The sequence below is a fragment of the Stegostoma tigrinum genome, chromosome 2 (genome assembly GCF_030684315.1).
Source record: "Stegostoma tigrinum isolate sSteTig4 chromosome 2, sSteTig4.hap1, whole genome shotgun sequence".
NCBI classification, from domain to species: domain Eukaryota; kingdom Metazoa; phylum Chordata; class Chondrichthyes; order Orectolobiformes; family Stegostomatidae; genus Stegostoma; species Stegostoma tigrinum.
This window is the reverse complement of record NC_081355.1, coordinates 143,279,289-143,301,081: the sequence shown is the minus strand read 5'-3', so window position 1 is coordinate 143,301,081 and position 21,793 is coordinate 143,279,289. Positions and strand designations below refer to the sequence as shown.

The following is a 21,793-nucleotide window of genomic DNA, read 5'->3' as shown; positions in this document are numbered from 1 at the left end:
GTGCCAATCAAGTGTCCTTAATAATGACAAGATTCTTGAGTATTGTTGGAGCTGCACCCATCCAGGTAAGTGGGGAGTATTCCATCACACTCCTCGGTGGATGCTGGACAGGCCTTTGGGAGTGAGGAAGTGAGTTATTCACTGCAGGATTCCTAAACTCTGACCTATTCTTGTGGCCACAATATTTATATGGCCAGTCCTGTTCAGCATCTGGTCAATGGTAAGGCCCAGGATGTTGATAGTGGGAGATTTGATGATGGTAATATCATTGAATGTCAAGGAGCAATGGTTAAATTCTGTCTCGTTTTAAAACAACAGCCTGCTTTATCCTCCCCTTGTTAGGAAGCTGCACTCTCGAAAGACATGTCCTAAAAATGTTACAATTACCAGTCAAGTAATGATGAGAGATAAACCCAGAGAATACTGGAGAAACTCAGTAGGTCTGGCACCATCTGTAGAGAGAGAAATGTTTTGAGTCTAGTACGGCTCTTCTTCAGAACTCCGTGTTTGTTTCAGATTTCCAGCATCAATACAGTTTTGCTTTTAAATGAATAATGGACTCCCGGATATCCCAAATTTGGCATTATTATGGTTAGCTGGCACCGCCCATTCCACCGTCTGCGCCGATAAGAGATATTCTCACTGCAATTAGGCATTCCGGGGGACTATCATCCAAAAGAGAGTTTATATCCCCTGTACAGCAGTGTTAAATCCTGATGTGCTAACTTCTTCCAAGCTCATTTGGACAAATCATAAGAAACAGGAGTCTGAAGGAACATAAATATAGATCAAAACACTTGTCGTCACTTTCTGCTTTAGTCAATGACAGCTCTCTGTATTTGGGGATTTTAAAATGCCTGCTTCTGGACATTCCTGTATTGTCCCCGGGGGGACCTGAGACTAATGTTTGCTGTCAGTTCTGAGGAAGAGTTGAAACATTAAATTTGTTTCTCACTCCACAGATGCTGCCACACCTGCTCCAGTATTCTCTGTCTTTGCTTCAGGTTTCCAATATCTGCAGTAATTTGTTCTCTTTTGCCATACAAAATGCTCAAGTGATGAGACTCTGATAACACAGTGTGGAGCTAGAGGAACACAGCAGGCCAGGCGGCATCAGAGGGGCTGAAAAGCTGACGTTTCAGGTCAGGACCCTTGTTCCAAAGAGTTTTTTGATTAAAAATGTGGAGTGTGGTAAATGCCATGGCTGTTTTATAGTTGTGTTCCTCTAGCTCCACACTGTGTTACCTCAGACTCCAGCATCGGCAGTTCTTACTATCTCTGGATGAGACTCTGAATTTTTTTTCCTGCTATTTCCTTCTGATACAGGGAGCACCTTACCTTGAACCCACCTGAGGTTAGGGATGCAGAATTGCAGTATGCCGGCTGGGGAGTCCGAGGCCAACAGCTGGTGAGGACCTGTTTGCTTTTGTTCATACAAAAATACTCTTGTTTGCTCTGAATCTTCAAGGGCTTCAGAGTCAAAGTGAAGTTTGAATGTGACTGAGGAAGCTGGAAGACTGCAAAGTCCTGTCATCAAATGCTTTCTGAATCTAGATTTTCCTCCCATCTGGGTTTGTAATGTTCAGTTTAGCATATCGAGAAGAGTTTTCTGGTTAAAAGTGTGGTAAATGCCATGACTCTTTTATAGTTACAAAGGGCACGAATGTCCATAGCATGGTAGCTGTTTCGATGATTTAACATCTAGTTTGTGTCCTCTCACACTTCTTTGGTACTTGGGATATTCGTTAATTTCTGGCATCTGACTGAGTTCCAGTGTATGAACTTTGCTTCTCAATTGTGAGCCATGTGCAATACTGTGTGGCTCGGCTTTTCACACCAACAATCCAATCTCCAGTTAAATCATAGACAAATAGTACAGATTTGATTGTTCAGCCACTTCAACCATTTTTGGGTGATTAGAATAACTTTTAAGGTGATTATATACAATCATAGAAATGTATAGCACAGAAACAGACCCTTCAGTTCAACTCATCCATGCTCAATCTCGACCCACTTGCCAACATTTGGTCCATATCTCTCTTAAACCCTTACTATTCATGTACACATCTAGATGCCTGTTAAATGTTGTAACCGTACCAGCTTCAACTACTTCCTCTGGCAGCTCATCCCATACACGCACTACCCTCTGTGTGAAAAAGCTGCCCTTTAGACCCCTTTTAAATATTTCCCATCTCGCCTTAAACCTATGCCTTCTAGTTTTGGGCTCCCCTGCCCACGGCAAAAGACCTTGTCTATTCACCCCATCCATGCCCCTCATAATTTTATAAACCTCGATAAGGGTACCCCTCAGCCTCCGACACTCCACAGAAAGTATCCCCAGCCTATTCAGCTTCAGTCAAACCCCCCAACTCTGGCAACGTCCTTGTAAATCTTTTCTGAACCCTTTCAAGTTTCACAACATCCTTCCCATAACAGGGAGACCAGAATTGCACACAGTATTCCAAAAGTGGCCTAACCAATATCCTGTACAGCTGCAACATGACCTCCCAACTCCTATACTCAATGCACTGACCAATAAAGCATGGTTAGAATGTGGTGCTCACTCCTGCAAGGAGTTGAGGTGAGTAGCATGGTTGTATTTAAAAGGAAGCTCGGAAATCGCATAAGGTAAGAAAGGAATTAACACGGATAGCGTTAAATGGAGAAGACAGAAAGAGGCTAATGTGGATTGGGATTGAGCTATTGGGCCAAGTGGCCGTTTTTGTGCTGTAAATACTCTTAATCCAATATAATGTATCCCATTCTCTTTTGCAAGTTGCTATGTAATGTTCCCCCACCACCCTGTTGAGCAGCCCATTTCAGATCATCAGCACCGCCTGCATTAAAGCAGACACCTCATCTCCTCCCTGGAACTTTTGCCAATCATCTTCAAAATCATGAGACACACATGGCATCTGATTTTGCTACCAGTGGCAGCGCTTTGAAATCGTCCGCATTCATGTTTTCCTGCCATTTTTCTGCCCACTTACATCTCATGTCCAACTCATGGCATTATTTCCAAGCTGTCAGCTCTGATCCAGCAGTCCTCGTTGACACGTGACAATATAACGTAACCTCAGTCCATGTCCCCAGCTGCGAACAGGCTAGTGAGCGTATATCATCAAATATTAAACTGGGGAAGTAGAAATGACATCAGCTGGAAGTAAACTCAAGAACAGCAGAATTCAGCGACTAGGTGGTTTAGTTTTTGCAGCAAGCCTGAAGGACAAACACTGCCGGGAATCTCACATTGCGGTGCATGCAGGGGTGAGACAGCTGAGCATTATGGCTGACAATATTTTACTGTCAAACGAAAGTCCTAAAGGAGCTACTTTGAAGTATCAACTCAACAGCTGTACTCTGGCATATCCGAATGTAAAATTCCCCGGGGGAGCTGTCCTATTGAACATAAGCAGGGATCAGCAGGATACCATTTATCCAATTTACATTTCATAAGCTGAGCATTAATGATTGCACAAGAGAGTGGCAGAATGCATCTGCAACAGGCGCAGCAGAAGGAGGAAATAAAATAAAAAAAGGGGAGCAGGGAACTAACATTTCCAGCCGCCGATCAGCGTCAGGAAGCATCACCATCACTGATATCCAAGACCTACGTACTGCGAGTGCGGAAATAAGAGTAAAAATTGCTGGAGAAACTAGGCCGATCCGGTAGCGTCCATGGAGAGTGAAGCAGAGTTAACAGTTCTGTTTGATGACCTGTTTCCCAGAAGTGTGGATTGATCGGTGCAGCACACAACAGCATATTGCCAGACGGTGTAGGGACGAGGGAAGAGGGAACATGACTTTGAGACACAGGGTAAGCCAGATGCAGCAGGCTCGAGGGGCTAAATGGCGCACCCCTGCTTCTGATTTAAAGGAAATCGCCAATCAGGGTTAAAGGGCAGCTAAAACTCTGATGGGGCAATGCATCAAAAACATAATTAGTTAATGGAAAGTAGTAAAAGGTGATCAGAAACTTATAGAAACATGTTAGCTGTCTGAAGTGACAATGCATCCTAGCCATGTGGGCTCCAAGTTCCTCTGTCCCTTTGCTGTATTGGCCAGATAACTCCTTTTCTCCAAAACAGTGCGATGGAATCTTTCACATCCATCTGAGGCTTTGTGGTGTTTTAGTGTGTGTAGGTGGTCAAACTGTATTTATTCTTGGTGATGTAGGCTGTGCTTCTCCTATCTGTTTTAGCTCAGTGAATTAGATGGCTGCTTTGTGTTGCAGACTAATGCCATCAACAGGGGTTCAATTCCCACACCAGTCATCTTTAAAATGAGTACAGGTTTGAGGGCCCATCTGACCCCAAACTGTTCTGTGTGAGAAATAGGCAATACTTGATCAGTTATCTATTATATTTCTGTCCCCGCTTATCATTTCTTTTGATGCAAATGGGAATGAAAATCAGGAGTGAAAGCCAGCCATTTATTCAATATTCCTCTATTACCCAGAGTCAAACATACTTGCTTGGAGTTTGTCCATTACTAGTATTAGTTTAACCAGCATATATCTACTCAATAGCTCCTGTTCTTCCCTTTGTGATAGAGGTGTCACATTGTCTTCCTTGAACTCCCCTGTCTAATGAGAATTAAATAGAACTGTGGCTGGGGCCTTTGCTGTCCAAATGTTCAAAGGCACAAATGGACTGAGCAGATTTTATGAATGACGACAATGATTGTAGTAAAGAGATGGGCTTGTGTTTTCAGTTATCCTTTTGCGTCTCTGTTCTAAGTGGGTAACATAAAGAAAAAAGCCAAGTATAGTGAAAGCAGTTTCTATCTAATGAAAATCCCATTTTTGCACTCAAAATGTGTAGACTGTTTCTGAGTTATAGCCTGAATTCTCATTCTGAAGAGTAATCTTTCCACTGCCTAAGGTTGTCATGACAATTTATCAAGTGTGTTTTCCTGTGTGACAGCAGACTCAGTACAAGGCAATCTACCAGCCTGTTGCACTAACATTGCTTCAGCTCGTACCTCTGATGCGTATTGAGTGAACTCCTACTCCCAACAATCTCCCATGACTTAATTGCAGCCTATTGGGCATCTTCCTTCTGTGTAACCGAGGAGTTTCATTTCTCGCGGTGGTGCATGGCTTAGCACAATCATGCAAAATTGCATGCTGTTTTGGTGCACTCAATAGCCTATTTACAACGAGTATTAACCGCTGCATTAGAATAAGGCAGAGTGGAATTCTAATTACTTTCAGGAGTAGGAGGAACGCAGGGTGTGAGGGGACAGAAGGAGCTTAATCAAACTGTAGGCCGAAATGACGACAACATGGAAACAACCTCAAAAATCCAAAAGCTCCATACATCTTCATATAACTTTTTTGTGTACTCTGGTCGCTGATTGAATGCATGAAACGCAGCAGCAAACCTGTGCCTATAAACAGTGTTAATCAGATAATTTGTTTTAGTGATAGCAGTTAGGGTAGTAAGTATTGGGCAGATAATTCCTATTCTCCAAAATAGTGCCATGGAATCTTTCACATCCATCTGAGTGTACAGTGGGGATCTTTGTGATGTTTTACCGTGTATAAGTGGTCTAACACTGACTAGTCTCTGTGAGAGAGGGTGTGTTTTTCATGTATGCTTCAGCTTAGTTGGTTGGATGGCTATTTTATGATGCAGACTAGTGCCAACAGCATGGGTTCAATTCCCACACTGGCTGAGGTTAACATGCAGATCACACCTTCTCAACCTCACCCCTTGTGTGAGATGCACAAATCTCCAGGTTAAACTCACCACCAGTATCTGTCTCTAAGAAGAGAGCAGCATTGTGGCCCTCTGGGAACATTTCAAATTTACCCTTTATATTTTGAATATAATTAATTTTAAGTTTAGACTTTTGCATTAGTGACATAGCAGTCTTTCTGTGCAAGCTTGTTAAGGGAAGGCAATAGCCCAGTGGTATTAGCATGGGACTATTAATCCAGTGACCCAGAAAATGTTCTGGTGACCTGGGTTCAAATCCTGCCATGGCAGGTGGCCAGATGGTGGAATTTGAATTCAACAAATATCTGGAATTAAGAACCCAACAAGGACTGTGAATCCATTGTCAATTGTCAGGGGGAGGAACCTAACTGGTTCATTAATGTCCCTTTAGGGAAGGACAACTGCCATCTTTACCTGCTCAGGCCTACATGTGACTCCAGACCCACAGCAATGTGGTTGACTCTGAACTGCCCTCTCAGCAATTAGGGTTAGGCAATAAATGCTGCCTGACCAGTGATGTCCTCATTTCATGAATGAATAAAGAAAAATAAACTTGTACATATTTCCACAGCCATGTGACTCCTTTTCAAAAAGCATGAGAGAGGTAAGTTTCAGAAGACTTTTCGGTGATTAGCAGGTGTTTGTGACCAAGTAAGGTAAACAACTGTGTAACAAGGTGTAGGTTGGAAATTTCTGGACCTGGTTCTTTAAGCTTAAGGGAAATACCCAACACGACAGAGAGAGGCTTTGCAGTTTTAATTTCAGTTCAGAAAAATTCTACAGAAGTCCCCAGATGAATATGGATGTATAAACCCAAGCTCCTGGGAAAGATGACCGTTAGTTAGATTTGTAAAACTAAACTGGTTAGAGTAAGGATTTTAGTGATGGCCTTAGACAGAAATGGTTTTTATAATAGCTACAGTAGGTGATTTGAAGATAAAAGTGTTTATGTGCAGATGTGTGAAATCTCCAGGAAAAGGTTAACAAAATTTCTAGACTGGGAGTTAAAGTTGCAGTTATACTAAACTTATTGAGGTATGAGAGATAGGGATTCTCTGGTGTGAGACCTGTACAAGGGATGTTTTAGAGATCTGTAAAAGAGTTTTTAGAATCTGTACAGGAGTGCTATGATTTTGCTATGTATTTAAGTTTGTGTTATGTGCAAATAAATTGGTTTATTCTATTTTACTTTCATCACTTTTGATTGATAAACTTCTGTTTTACTGTTAAAATTAAGTCTGCAACATTGTCTGCTTCTGTTTCAGTGAGAAACCAGCTTGTTAAAACCAAAACACAACGTCATCTATCAAGCCAGATTTCAGCCTGTGATTTGACTTACCCAGTAATAATCTCAGCTGCGATCATAAATCTCTGAAAGGGCTACTGCCTGAGTCCATGGAACTTCCCTGTTAGAACTGTTTATTTGCAGCTTCTTCTCAACAAACATTCTCTCATGACAGAGATAATGGGAACTGCTGATGCTGCAGAATCCGAGATAACAAAGTGAGGAGCTGGATGAACACAGCAGGCCAAGCAGTATCTTAGGAGCACAAAAGCTGATGTTTCGGACTGAGAATCTTGTGCTCCTAAGATGCTGCTTGGCCTACTGTGTTCATCCAGCTCCACATTTTGTTATTCTCTCATAACAGCTGTCAGTGTTTCTGCTCCCTCACAGTTCTCTCTACATAGTCATGCAACACTGACATGGTGCTGATGTTAACTCCCATCTGTCACCACCCTATGCTTCCTTCAATGTCTCATGTGAAATGCAGCATCTCTGACAGTGCAGCACTCCCTCAGCCCTTATAGATGTTTGTAAAATCATGAGAGGCATAGATAGGGTGAATAGCCAAGACCTTTTTCCCAGGGTAGGGGAGTCCAAACCTGGAGGACATGGGTTCAAGGTGAGAGGGGAAAAATATAAAAGGAGTCTATGGGGCAACTTTTTCACATAGAGGGTGGTGCATGTATGGAACACATTGTCAGGGCAAGTCGTGGATGCTGGTATAATTACAACATTTAAAAAGTATAAAAACCAAAAGAACTGCAGATGCTGTAAATCAAGAACAAAAACAAAGTTATTGGAAAAGCTCAGCAGGTCTGGCAGTGTCTGTGAAGGAGAAAACAGAGTTAAGATTTCAGGTCCGGTGACCCTTCCTCAGAACTGATGGTGGCTGGGAAAACGTCAGTTTATATGCAGAAAATAGGGAGGTGGGTGGGGTAGGGAGTAAACGATAGGATTGAGCCCAAAGAGAGAGAAAGACAGTTGGACAGACAAAGGAGTTCCTACCGATCAGGCTAGGAGGGTGAGTAGTTTTTAATGGGGACTGTTAGTGACTAACAGCAGAGGGTGTGTAGTGGCAGGCTGTGTGGTGCAAGGCCTGGTGTGTGGGGTGGGGGGGTTGGGACATGGAGGAGTTTAGGCCCTAAAATTATTGAACTCAGTATTGAGTCCGGAGCGCTGTAGGGTCCCCAAGCGTAAAATGAGGTGTTGTTCCTCCAGCTTGCGTTGGGCTGCACTGGAACACTGTAGCAAGCCGGAGACAGAGATGTTGGCCAGGGAGCAGGGTAGTGCATTGAAGTGGCAGGCAACGGGTAGTTCAGGGTCTTTTTCTGTGAGCAGAACGTACATGTCCAGCAAAGCGGTCGCCGTGTCCATGCTTCGTTGCCCCAGTGTAGAGGAGACCACGTTGTGAGCAGCAAATGCAGTAGGCTGGATTCTTGGAAGTGCAGGTGAAGTGTTCCTTCACTTGAAAGGTATGTTTGGACCCTTGGATTCTGGAGAGGAGGAAGGAGCAGGTATTGCACCTTCGCCTTTTACAGGGGAAGGTGCCATAGGGCTGTGGGGAGGTGTTGGGGGTGATGCAAGTGTGAACCAGGGTGTCCCAGAGGGAACGGTCCCTGTGAAAGACAGACAAGGGAGGGGAGGGGAATATGTGTCTGGTGGTGGCATCTTGCTGGAGGTGGCAGAAGTGGAATCAGATGATCTTCTGGACGTGGATGCTGGTGGGATGGTAGCTAAGGGTAAGGGGAAGCCTATCGCTGTTGCGGGAGGGAAGAGAAGGGGTGAGGGCTGAAGTGCGGCAGATGGGTCGGACCTAGTTGAGGGGCCTGTGGACAATGGAACTGGGGAACCCTCAGTTGAGGAAGAAGGTGGACATTTCTGTAGGTATAATTACTGGAGGTTTAGTCACTGTAGATGTGCAGTGCTGTCAGTGTAATTACTGTAGATGTGCATCACGATAGGTGTAATTACTGTCATGTAAATATGGTGGGTGTGCAGCACTGTAGGTGTAAATGCTATCAGTATGCAGCACTGCAGATGTAATTACTGCAGGTGTAATTACTGCAGGTGTAATTACTACAGGTGTGCAGCAGTGTGAGTGTAATTACTGTAGGTATAATTACTGTAGTTGTTGCTGCATGTGTAATTACTGTAGGATAGCGGAACTATAGGTGTAATTATTGTGGGTATACAGCAGTGTAGGTGTAATTACTGTGGGTGTAATTTCAGTAGGTGTAATTGCTATATGTAAATAGCACTGTAGATATAATTACAGACAGAGTAATTACTACAGGTGTGCAGCAGTGTGAGTGTAATTACTGCGGTATAATTACTGTAGGTGCTATTACTGCGTATGTAATTAGTGTAGTGTGCAGCAATGTAAGTATACTTTCTGTAGGCACGCAGCACTGTTGGTGTAATTACTGCAGGTGTGCAGGACTGAAGGTGTAATTGCTGTCAGAGTAATTACTGTAGGTGTGCAGCAGTGTAAGTGTAATTACTGCAGGTATAATTACTGTAAGTGTTATTACTGCATGTGTAATTACTGTAGGAATGCGGCACTGTGGTGGCAATTACTGTCAGTGTAATTACTGTAGGTGTGCAGCAGTGTAAGTGTAATTACTGCAGGTATAATTACTGTAAGTGTTATTACTGCATGTGTAATTACTGTAGGAATGCGGCACTGTGGTGGCAATTACTGTCAGTGTAATTACTGTAGGTGTACAGCAGTGTAAGTGTAATTAATGTCGGTATAATTACTGTAGGTATTATTACTGCATGTGTAATTACTGCAGATATACAGCACTCTAGATGTAATTACAATCAGTGTAACTACTGTAGGTGTACAGCGGTGTAAGTGTAATTACTGCAGGTATAATTACTGTAGGTATAATTGCTGCAGGTATAATTACTGTAGGTGTTATTACTGGATGTGTAATTATTATAGGAATGTGGCACTCTATGGGCAATTACTGTCAGGGTAATTACTTTTGGTGTGCAACAGTGTAAGTGTAATTACTGTAGGTATAATTACTGTAGTTATTACTGCAGGTGTAATTACTGCAGATGTGCAGCACTGAAGGTGTAATTACTGTAAGTGTAATTACTGTAGGTGTACAGCAGTGTAAGTGTAATTACTGTAGGTGTTATTACTGCATGTATAATTACTGTAGGTATGCGGCACTGTAGGAGTAATTCATGTCATTGTCATTACTATCGTTTTGCAGCAGTGTAAGTGTAATTACTGCAGGTATAATTAATGTAGGTGTTTTTACTGCATGTGTAATTACTGTAGGAATGTGGCAGTGTAGGAGCGATTACTGCCAGGGTAATTACTTTTGGTGTGCAGCAGCGTAAGTGCAATTACTGCAGGTATAATTGCTGTAAGTGTTATTACTGCATGTGTAATTACTGTAGGTGTGTGGCACTGTAGGTGTAATTACTGTTGGTATAATTACTGTAGGTGTGCAGCAGTGTGAGTGTAATTACTGTCGGTATAATTACTGTAGGCACTATTAGTGCATGTGTAATTACTGTAGGTTTGCAGCACTGTAGGTGTAATCACTGTCAGTGTAATTACTATAGGTGTGCAGCAATGTAAGTGTAATGACCGTAGGAAGAATGACTGCAGGCGCTATTACTGCATGTGTAATCACTGTAGGTGAGCAGCGCTGTAGGAATGCAGCAGTATCGGTGCACTTACTGTAGGTGTGCAGCACCATTGGTGTAATTGCTGTAGTTGTACAATGTAAGTACAATTACTGTCGGTATAATTACTGTCGGTGCTATTAGTGCATGTGTAATTACTGTCGGTGTGCAGCACTATAGATATAATTACTGTCAGTGTAAATATGGTGGGTGTGCAACACTGTAGGTGTAAATGCTATAGGTGTGCAGCACTGCAGATGTAATTACTACAGGTGTAAGTACTGTAGGTGTGCAGCACTGTAGGTGAGCAGCACCCTTGATGCAATTAATATAGGTGCGCAGCACTATAGATGTAATTACTGTCAGTGTAAATATGGTGGATGTGCAACACTGTGGGTGTACGTGCTGCAGGTGTAATTAGATTAGATTAGATTCCCTACAGTGTGGAAACAGGCCCTTCAGCCCAACAAGTCCACACTGCCCCTTGGACCACTCAGACCCGTCCCCCTATAACCCACACACCCCTGAGCACTATGGCCAATTTAGCATGGCCGATCCACCTAGCCTGCACATCTTTGGACTGTGGGAGGAAACTGGAGCACCCGGAGGAAACCCACGCAGACACGGGGAGAATGTGCAAACTGCACACAGACAGTTGCCCGAGACAGGAATCGAACCGGTGTCCCTGGTGCTGTGAGGCTGCAGTGCGAACCACTGAGCCATCGTGCCACCCAAGGTGTAATTACTGGAGGTATAATTACTGCAGGTGTAATTACTGGAGGTATAATTACTGCAGCTGCAGTTACTGTAGGCATGCATTGCTGTCAGTTTAATTCCTGTTGCTGTGCATCATGATAGGTGTAATTATCGTGGGTGTATAGCACTGCAGGTGTAATTACTGTAGGTGTGAGGCACTTTAGCTGTAATTACTAGAGGTGTGCAGCAGTGTTGGTTTAGTTACTGTAGGTGTTATTACTGTGGTTGTGCAGCACTGTCAGTGTAATTACTGTCAGTGTTATTACTGTGGGTGTGCAGCACTGTCAGTGTAATTACTGTCAGTGTTATTACTGTGGGTGTGCAGCACTGTCAGTGTAATTACTGTCAGTGTTATTACTGTGGGTGTGCAGCACTGTCAGTGTAATTACTGTCAGTGTAATTACTGTCAGTGTTATTACTGTGGGTGTGCAGCACTGTCAGTGTAATTACTGTCAGTGTTATTACTGTGGGTGTGCAGCACTGTCAGTGTAATTACTGTCAGTGTAATTACTGTCAGTGTTATTACTGTGGGTGTGCAGCACTGTCAGTGTAATTACTGTCAGTGTAATTACTGTCAGTGTTATTACTGTGGGTGTGCAGCACTGTCAGTGTAATTACTGTCAGTGTTATTACTGTGGGTGTGCAGCACTGTCAGTGTAATTACTGTCAGTGTAATTACTGTCAGTGTTATTACTGTGGGTGTGCAGCACTGTCAGTGTAATTACTGTCAGTGTAATTACTGTCAGTGTTATTACTGTGGGTGTGCAGCACTGTCAGTGTAATTACTGTCAGTGTTATTACTGTGGGTGTGCAGCACTGTCAGTGTAATTACTGTCAGTGTTATTACTGTGGGTGTGCAGCACTGTCAGTGTAATTACTGTCAGTGTAATTACTGTCAGTGTTATTACTGTGGGTGTGCAGCACTGTCAGTGTAATTACTGTCAGTGTTATTACTGTGGGTGTGCAGCACTGTAGATATACAGAGGCTCAGGAGTAATTATTGTAGGCATGCAGCACTCTGTGTAAATACTGTACGTGTGCAGCACTGAAGGTGTCATTACTGTTTGTGTAATTACTATAGGTGTGTAGCAATGTAACCCTAATTACTGCAGGTGTAATTACTGTAGGTGTTATGGCTGCATGTGTAATTCCTGGACGTGTACAGCTTTGTCGGTGTCATTATTCTAGGTATACAATACTGTCAGTGTAGGTGGGATTCCTGTAGGTGCGCAGCCCTGCAAGTGAAATTCCTGTCGGTGTGCAGCACAGTAGGTGTGCGGAACTCTAGGTGTAACTTCTGTTGGTGTGCAGCATTGTAGATGTGCAGCACTCTAAGTATAATTACTGTTAGTGCGCAGTACTCTTGGTGTAATTCCTGTAAGCGTGCAGGTCTGTAGGTGTGCAGCACTGTAGGTGTTTGGCACTCTCAGAGTAATTTCTGTAAGTATGCATCACTGTAGGTGTGCATCACTGTAGGTGCACAGCACTGTAGATGTGCAGCTCTATAGGTGCACAGCACTGTAGGTGTGTGGCACTCTCAGAGTAATTACTCTTGGTGTAATTCCTGTAAGCGTGCAGGTCTGTTGGTGACCAGCACTGTAGATGTGTGGCACTCTCAGAGTAATTTCTGTAAGTATGCATCACTGTAGGTGCGCAGCACTGTAGATGTGCAGCTCTGTAGGTGTGCAGCACTGTAGATGTGCAGCACTGTAGGTGTGCAGCTCTGTAGGTGTGCAGCTCTGTAGGTGTGCAGCACTGTAGATGTGCAGTTCTCTAGGTGTGCAGCACTGTAGGTGTGCATCACTGTAGATGTGCAGCACTACAGGTGTGCAGCTCTGTAGGTGTGTATCACCGTAGGTGTGCAGCTCTGTAGGTGTGCAGCACTGTAGGTGTGCAGCTCTGTCGGTGTGCAGCTCTGTCGGTGTGCAGCACTGTAGGTGTGCAGCACTATAGGTGTAGGTGTAATTCCTGCAGGTATGCAGCATTTTAGTTGTGCTGGCTGGGGTAGGTGTTGTATGGCAGCCTTGCCTCCTCCATGTCTGACGTGGAGTGCTGTCCTCCATCTAGAGAAACACTTCTTTCTGTGCCTGAAGAAGCACTTGATTGTAACTGAACCATTAGGAACCAGGCTGGACCAAGCGACTCTCCTGGGCAAGGTTGAATTGTGATTATTCAAACATTATGGAACGCATATCACCATATCATCCTGTTCAACAGAGAGTGGGAGATGCCTATGTTCCCTTGTGGGCCACGGCTAATTACCTTCGCTCGCTGCTCTGGTGTAACCCGTGTGAATACATTGTGTAAGTTACTGACCCTTTCCTAACCTCACTTCCTCAGAAGTTTCTGCACACCAACCGTGCAACACTTCAAAAACAACCTGCAGATGCCAGGCCCTAGCAGGTACAATGTCCCACAGCAAGTGAGGAAATGGTTCTGTTGGCAGTGTGATCTGAGTAAGTTGACATATCTGTCAGCTCAAACATCAGTTCAGTGCGACTACATCTTGCCCGTTCATTTACCAGCTGTGCTCACTGGGCAATGTGCCCAGACAGCTGCTGAAAGAAATACAACTGTCTTCTCTGTTGAAGGCTTTCTATCCAGCCTAGAAAGAAAAGTAATGGAGATAAAAGGGAAATTATAGGCCTTGGAAACCAATATCAGTTAATCAATTTAATAGAGTCATAGAGACACATAGCACAGCAAAAGGCCCTTTGGCCCATCTAGTCTGCACCAGTCAAAAACAATCATCTGAATATTCTATGCCTTGATATGGCAAGGGCACATCTAAATACTTCTAAAATGGTGCATGGGTTTCTGCCTCTCACAATCTTCTCGGCAGTGAGTTCCAGATTCCCACCTTCCTCTGGGTGAGAAAGGTTTTACCTCACATCCCCTCTAAACCCATTGCCCCTTACCTTAAATCTATGCCCCCTGGTCATTGATCCTGCCATCAATTGGAAAAATTCCTTCCTGTCACCCTATCTATGCCCCTCATAATTTTATATACTTTGGCCTTGTCCTCCCTCCCTTAGATTCTTGTGCTCTGAGGAAAACGACCCCAGTCTGTGCAATTTCTCATCACAACCAATATAGCCTTGTAGCTGACTAGTAGCCCTCCACAGTTGTGGGAAATATACTCGAATCGTGTTATGGAGCTTTGGATAAATGATAAATGTCAGCTGATCAGCAAGATCCAGTCTGGATTTGTCAAACAAAACTAATTGATATTTTTTGAGGAGTCAGCTAGTATTTGCTGTCCCTTGATGGTTGACTTCGGTGAGCCCAGAAATGGAACAATGGGTTCTGCAACTGAACACCACACTTGTTGTCAGGTGAGGGGACTGGTCATGTATTATGAGTTTGAGCCATGGCTTGATCTTGTCACCACTCTCGCTTTTCCTCTGCCTTTGTCATCACTGGGTCTGAAAATACTTTGATCCTGTCCAAACCTCATCTTGGCCCAGGATGACGGGTTCCCAGGAGTCAATGTCAATGTTGCATTGCCTCATGTTGGTTTGTAGCACACCCTTGAAGTGTTGCCCTGACTGAGCTGGGAGAAGGAGTTCTGCTTTCAAGCCCCGGGATCTGATGTCCAGACTATGTGGCAAACCCTATGAAGCTGATAGGAGATGATCATCATCTTGAGGTATCTGCATGTGAGGGGATGTAGTTTTTGATGTGTGTGTGCCCCTGCTCGATTTGCAGCATCTCCTACAGACAGCATTGATGTCTGAATCCAATGATTTGTTGTGCCTCTCATTCATCTTTCAGGCCAATGCTATAAGGTGTGCATCGCAACATTATGGTAGACCATTAACTTATTGCAATGTTGAGGTTACAATCATCATACCATCCCCTTCCTCAGATGGTCAAAGACTGCACCAGCAGATTTCAAGCAGAGCTGAATATTTTCTGTCAATATCAGTCATATGCAAAATATAACTCCCCAGGGTCCAGGACGTTCTGCTATAACATGATAGTTGTGTTCCAGCACATCGTGTTAAAGAAAATTGCACTGTATAGATAATGGGGCCTTTGGGGAAAGCAAGATTAGGGGCACAAAGGATACAGAGCAATTATATTTTCCAAAATTCTTCCTCACCTGTGTAGCTTCATCCTACAGCTGCAGGTATCATGACCGTTTATGAGATAGGTGATGCTGCAAAAGGGCAATTCATTTACAAATCTTGACCTTATATTTGCAATGAAGTGACAGTGGGCTTTAAATAGAGTTTCTGCCCCTGGAAATCCCAGCAATGGTCAGTACTGCATGATAGTGCAAGCATGATCCGAAAGAGGTGAGCAGTTCAAAATTGTATGAGATGGAGCTCACAGCCAGCAACCATCCATGAAGCTCCCCTGAAAGTGACACGTCGACAATTTTCAGTAAAATTCCCTCCTACGTATAAATACTGATCGGACTTGATATTCATTCCATCGGCACAGACTTCTGGATAGATGTTCAGGTAAGTGAAGCAAATGAATCTGACCACTCTGTCCTATGTAGCCCTTTGACATTGAAGTTAATTGTAGGATTAAAATGCATTGTAAACCTGAGTAACATTGTATTCAAAATTGTGCTGGAAAAAAAGCAGGTTGTAACAGACAACGTTTGGTATAAATAATTTACACAAGCATGTTTAAACATTCTTACACATTAAATATGTAACAAACTCTAGGCAAAAATACTACACAGAAAGGTGCATGTTTTGACCGCACTCATTTTATTTTAAACTATTCAGTTTTTTTTTTACTTATACCATCAATTTAGCGTTGGAGTCCATTCTTCTGTTTAAGTACATTTCTAAATAACGCTGATGCTTTTAATGTGTTCATCATAAACTCTTCATGCTGAGACTTCACATGTTTTCTTAATAAGACAGTTGTTCTCTGTATGACATTATATTTGAGGCTCATGACATACAATCCATACTCAATGGAATTGTGCTACAGCCAATACAAGTTCATGTTTTGCAAATACTGTTCCTCTATTTGTTAATTGCATTGTAGCCTCAACTCTGCATTCTTGCATTCATTAACCTCCTCCCACCCGATCACCTTTCATCCCACTAGTAATCAAGAATCCATTTACCTTAAAATTATTTAAAGATTCTGAATCCACAGCCTTTTGAGGAAGTGAGTGCCAAAGACACTCAATGCCCTCAAAGGAAAAAATGTGTCCTCATCTCTGTCTAAAATAGGTGATCCCTTATTTTTAAATGATGATCCCTCGTGCTGGAAGTGAGGTAGAAGGCAGAGAGTTGGGATAATTGCTCTGCATGTAGATTGGTGAAATGTGATTAGTAATATTCCCGAGGGAGCTGGACTGTGGCCATAGTTTTCCCTGAAATTAAAAACTGGGTAGCTGAAGGCATAAAGAACCAGTCAGGAAAGATAACACTGAAACTCAAACACTAACATGGACGGGAGCAGAAACTTGCGAGCGGCCATAGATTCAAGCGAGTGAGATAAGATGCAAAAGTGGAATTCAGTGCAGGGAAGTATGAAGGTCATCTACTTGGACCTAGTGAACAGCATCTCATTTTCCACTTAGGGAGCCTGCAGCCTTCAGGACTCAATATCGAGTTCAATAGCACCTTCTCCCTTTTTTAAAATTAATTCACGGGATGTAGGCGGGCATTCATTACCCATCCCTAATTACTCAGAGGATAGTTAGAAGTCAACCAATTGCTGAGGGCCTAGAGTCACATGTAGGCCAGACCAGATGATGATGGTAGTTTTCTTCCCTAAAAGACATTGGTGAACCAGATGGGTTTCTTTTTCTCAACAATCAACAATGGATTCATGGTCATCATTTGACTCTTATTTCCAGATTTTTAAATAAGTAATCACCATCCGTGGGAGGATTTGAATCCAGCTCAACAGAGCATTTCTAGGGTCTCTGGATTAACAGTCCAGTGATAATACAGCTAGGCCATCACCTGCCTGGTGTCATTTACCCATCCCCATACTCCTGACCCTGTCATGACTTTCAGTGCAGCCAATCCATTTTCACCCACGAATGATCACTATTACCAGTGTTTTTTCCCTCTCTGGCTTGCCATTATCCATTCCTTTTGTCTTCTCTCTCTCTGTGCTCCAACTCCACCTATTTTGTACTCTTTCCCCCTGTCCCCAACCTCCGTCTTCAACATATAGACTACCTTTTCCTAGCTACCATCATTTCTGAAGAAGGGTCACTGGACCCAAATGCTAACTCTATTTCTTCATAGATGCTGCCAGACCTGCTGAGTTCCTCCAGCAATTTCTGTTTTTGCCCTGAGCAAGCTGTGTAATGTTGTAAGGGTAAATAGAAAGCAGCTTCTCCATAGTTGAAAGGTCAATAACATGGGAGCATAATTTTAAAGTGAAGGGCTGGAGGTTTAGAGAACATTTGAGGGAAAGCTTTTTCACCCAGAGAATATTGGGCATCTGGAACGTTCTGCCTGGGAGGATAGTTGAGATGAGAAACCTCACAATTTTCAAAAAGAACTTGAATGAGCCGTAATGTGTCACAACATTTGAGGCTATGGGCCTAGAGTGGGAAAGTGGGAGAAGTCTGGATAGTAGTACGAACTTGATGGAAATCTTCTGTACTGCATGATTCTGTGATCCTGTGGTATTCAATACAATGCACCACAGGTATAATATTTATTGGCCTTGGAGGGAGAGCAGCTGAGATTTATTGCTATGCAACACAAAACCAAAAGTTAAATTAAAAAGAGAGTATGCACTAAATATAATTAGTGCAATTGAAATGCACCCAAAATGGTACTGAGGAGAAAAGAACTAAGTATGGGACATATTACATCGACAATTCTTGTATTAAGGAAACATAAAGAAAACCTAGCAGTTATATAGTTTTTTTGTAGCCACCAGATGTCTCAAAACACTTTACAGTCACTGAAGCAATTATGTGAACTTTGTTGCTATTGGAATATGGAAAACATCGCAGTAATTTGCATTCAGCAAACAGCAATATGACCAGAGCAGAAATTCTGCTCTTTGTGATTTAGATTTGACCTAACGAAGCACTCTGAAAGATTATGATTTCAAATAAACCTGTTGGACCCTAATCTGGTATCGTATGGCTTCTGGATTTTAAGGATAAACATTGGCCAGCACCCCAGGGATAACTCTTCCATCTTTTCTGTGAAGCTCTTTTAAGCTTGAGTGGAAAGAGGCTATTCAACACATCGAGGCTGTGCTGAGCCTCAAAAGATCATCCTAGACCCAGCGCCCTAACAAGCCCACATTTAGCATGGCCAATCTACCAACCTTTGGACTGTGGGAGGAAGGAATCAGAGCACCCAGAGGAAACTCCAGCAGACATGGGGAAAATATGCAAACTCCACACAGACAGTCATTGAACCCAGGTTCCTGACACCATGAGGCAACATTGCTAACCACTGAGCCACTGTGCCAACCTCCTGGCACTCCCAACGGACTAACATCCTAATTGCCTTATGGGAAACTTCTGTGTGTGCACACATCGTGAAATGGCTGTACTCAAGTAAGCACAGTAAATGAGTGAGTGAGATGGAGTGACATTGTTTGCAGTTCTGGCAGGGTTACTGCAGGTATGTATTTTGCTCATGATTATTGAGAACATTTTGGGGGCTTCAGCTGACATTCTCCAGATTTGTGTTATGTCGGTGGACAGAAAGCTTCCCAATGCAGAAACCCAAAAGGTGCTCCAGATAGTATTCAAAATGCAACTGAACCAGAAATGTATTTCTTTTCATGGAGGTTTCTAGAGTAAGAGCAAAATGTCAAAACAGGAGCGAGCTCTTTCAGGGGTGATGTCAAACTGTTCTTCTTCATAATAGTGACAAGGAGAATGTTGAACTTTTCTAGTTAAACAGCTTATCAAGGCTGAGTCAAGTAAATATTTCAGAATTCAGACTGATGGGTCTGTGTAAGGGTATTACAGGTTACGGAACTAAGATGTGCATGTGGAAATATGGTGGAGCCAGAATCTAAATGATGTTCAGTCTTAAAAGGCTGAATGCCTGACTCATGTCCCTTTGTTCTTCCTCCAAAAGGTATAAAATTCGAGCTCCATGCTTCTCAGTTTTCCTTTCCTAAAGCCAATCACTTGACATATGTGATACTGCCTGCGCTCAACTGGGACCAGAACTGGCTGCCTCGCTTACAGGATTGACAACATATTGCAGAAAGGAGTGAAAATGTTCCAAAAGGGCAGTGGGATCTAACACCTCTCCCACCTTCCTTGCCACTGCACTCTTCACTCTCTCAAAGCAACCATCACAGTGGCAACTCTTCACCCTATTCTCGGGGGAACAGTGCTCACATGCTAATTGTCTTGTACCCAGAGGAAGCCCACTCAGACATGGGGAAAATGTGCAGACTGCACACAGACAGTCATTGAATCTGGACCCTTGACATCGTGAGGCAGCATTGCTAACCACTGAGCCACTGTGCCAACCTCCTGGCACTCCCAACGGACTAACATCCTAATTGCCTTACACAAGCACAAAACATTCCATCACTCCAACATTCTCAACCACTTGCTCTCCCTCCATAGAATGTTCTGTATAGAACCAAATCAACTGGTCTGCAATAACATTCACGCTCTACAGGTCTCCGTCCACTCCCTTTTATCTCCCCCGCGTTCATCCCTCTTTATCTCATACGACCAGGATAATTCTCCATCCTTCTATCCCATTTTTATCTGCCTAAGCTCATCTAGCTGCAAAGTCTGGATATAGAAGGTCACAGGCTCACAAATCACAATGGCCATATGCTTCTTATCTAACAGCCTTTCACTCATACAGCCTTCCAACCACAAATATAATAATTGAAATATTTGCTTTGAAATGCTCTTGTGGTTTTGTATGATTTCTTATTCTGGATCTGTAAATCAGACAACAGTGGATTCCCATGTCAATAAATGAATCCACGTAGAATGGAGTAGTGACAAAACTCTATGCCCGCGTGAAATGGGTCATGGCTCATTACTTCTTCTTATTGGTTTTAAAGATCTCCTTTTATCCTTTAACCATGTCCAATCCACCCTGGTCCTCTTTAATGACAAAGGCAAATTGTAGCAGAGCCTCATCAGCCGAAGGAAAGAAGCGCTTTGTCATGAGATAAGCAAGCTGGGAATGCTGCCTAATGATACGATGGGATTACTCTGCCTCCATAATACTCAACCCGAACATTTCCAATAGAACTCCATTTCCTGTAAAGGAGTACACATTTATTCTGTTTGTCAGGCAAGGTCTTGCAGAAAAATGCTTTGCTGTTTAGAATACATGAATAAAATTCAGTCCAATTTATTCAAGATTCAATTCTCACTTTTAAAAGTGGAGAAAAGTGCCATACAAAATCAATTTGATTTTATTCGATTTATTATTGTCACGTACCTAAGTACAGTGAAAAGTTTTATTTTGCTTGCAGTACAGGCAGACCATACCATACAAAGTACATTGGGGTAACAGAACAGAGCAAGGAATACAATGTTATGGCTGCAGAGAAGGTACCCAAAGAGCAAGATCAAAATTAAATTTGAAATTTGAGGAGTCCATTCAGAAGTCTAATAACAGTGGGGAAGAAGCTGTTCTTGAATCTGTTGGTACGTGTATTTAAACTTTTGTATCTTCTGCCTGACAGAAGAGATTGGAAGAGATTATAACTGGATGGGAGGGGCTTTTGCTTATGTTGACTGCCTTTCCGTGGCAGCAAGAAGTATAGATAGAGTCAGTGAGTGGGGGATTGGCTTGTGTGATGGACTGGGCTGTGTTCACAACTCTCTCTAGTTTCTTACAGTCCGTACAGCTCTTTCAGGGGTGATGTCAAACTGTTCTTCTTCATAATAGTGACAAGGAGAATGTTGAACTTTTCTAGTTAAACAGCTTATCAAGGCTGAGTCAAGTAAATATTTCAGAATTCAGACTGATGGGTCTGTGTAAGGGTATTACAGGTTACGGAACTAAGATGTGCATGTGGAAATATGGTGGAGCCAGAATCTAAATGATGTTCAGTCTTAAAAGGCTGAATGCCTGACTCATGTCCCTTTGTTCTTCCTCCAAAAGGTATAAAATTCGAGCTCCATGCTTCTCAGTTTTCCTTTCCTAAAGCCAATCACTTGACATATGTGATACTGCCTGCTCTCAACTGGGACCAGAACTGGCTGCCTCGCTTACAGGATTGACAACATATTGCAGAAAGGAGTGAAAATGTTCCAAAAGGGCAGTGGGATCTAACACCTCTCCCACCTTCCTTGCCACTGCACTCTTCACTCTCTCAAAGCAACCATCACAGTGGCAACTCTTCACCCTATTCTCGGGGGAACAGTGCTCACATGCTAATTGTCTTGTACCCAGAGGAAGCCCACTCAGACATGGGGAAAATG

General features: G+C 43.0%; 1 protein-coding gene across 10 annotated transcripts in view; it reads left to right on the top strand.

The window, feature by feature from the left end:
• The window catches only part of dpp6a (dipeptidyl-peptidase 6a), a 1,430,988-nt gene that overhangs the window by 1,158,205 nt on the left and 250,990 nt on the right, over positions 1-21,793 (top strand). For all 10 annotated transcript variants that reach the window (XM_059639738.1, XM_059639748.1, XM_059639745.1 and 7 more), the window contains one exon: positions 1,327-1,408. In XM_059639738.1, the coding sequence (XP_059495721.1) occupies positions 1,327-1,408 (82 nt within the window). The remainder of the gene's footprint in view (positions 1-1,326; positions 1,409-21,793) is intronic.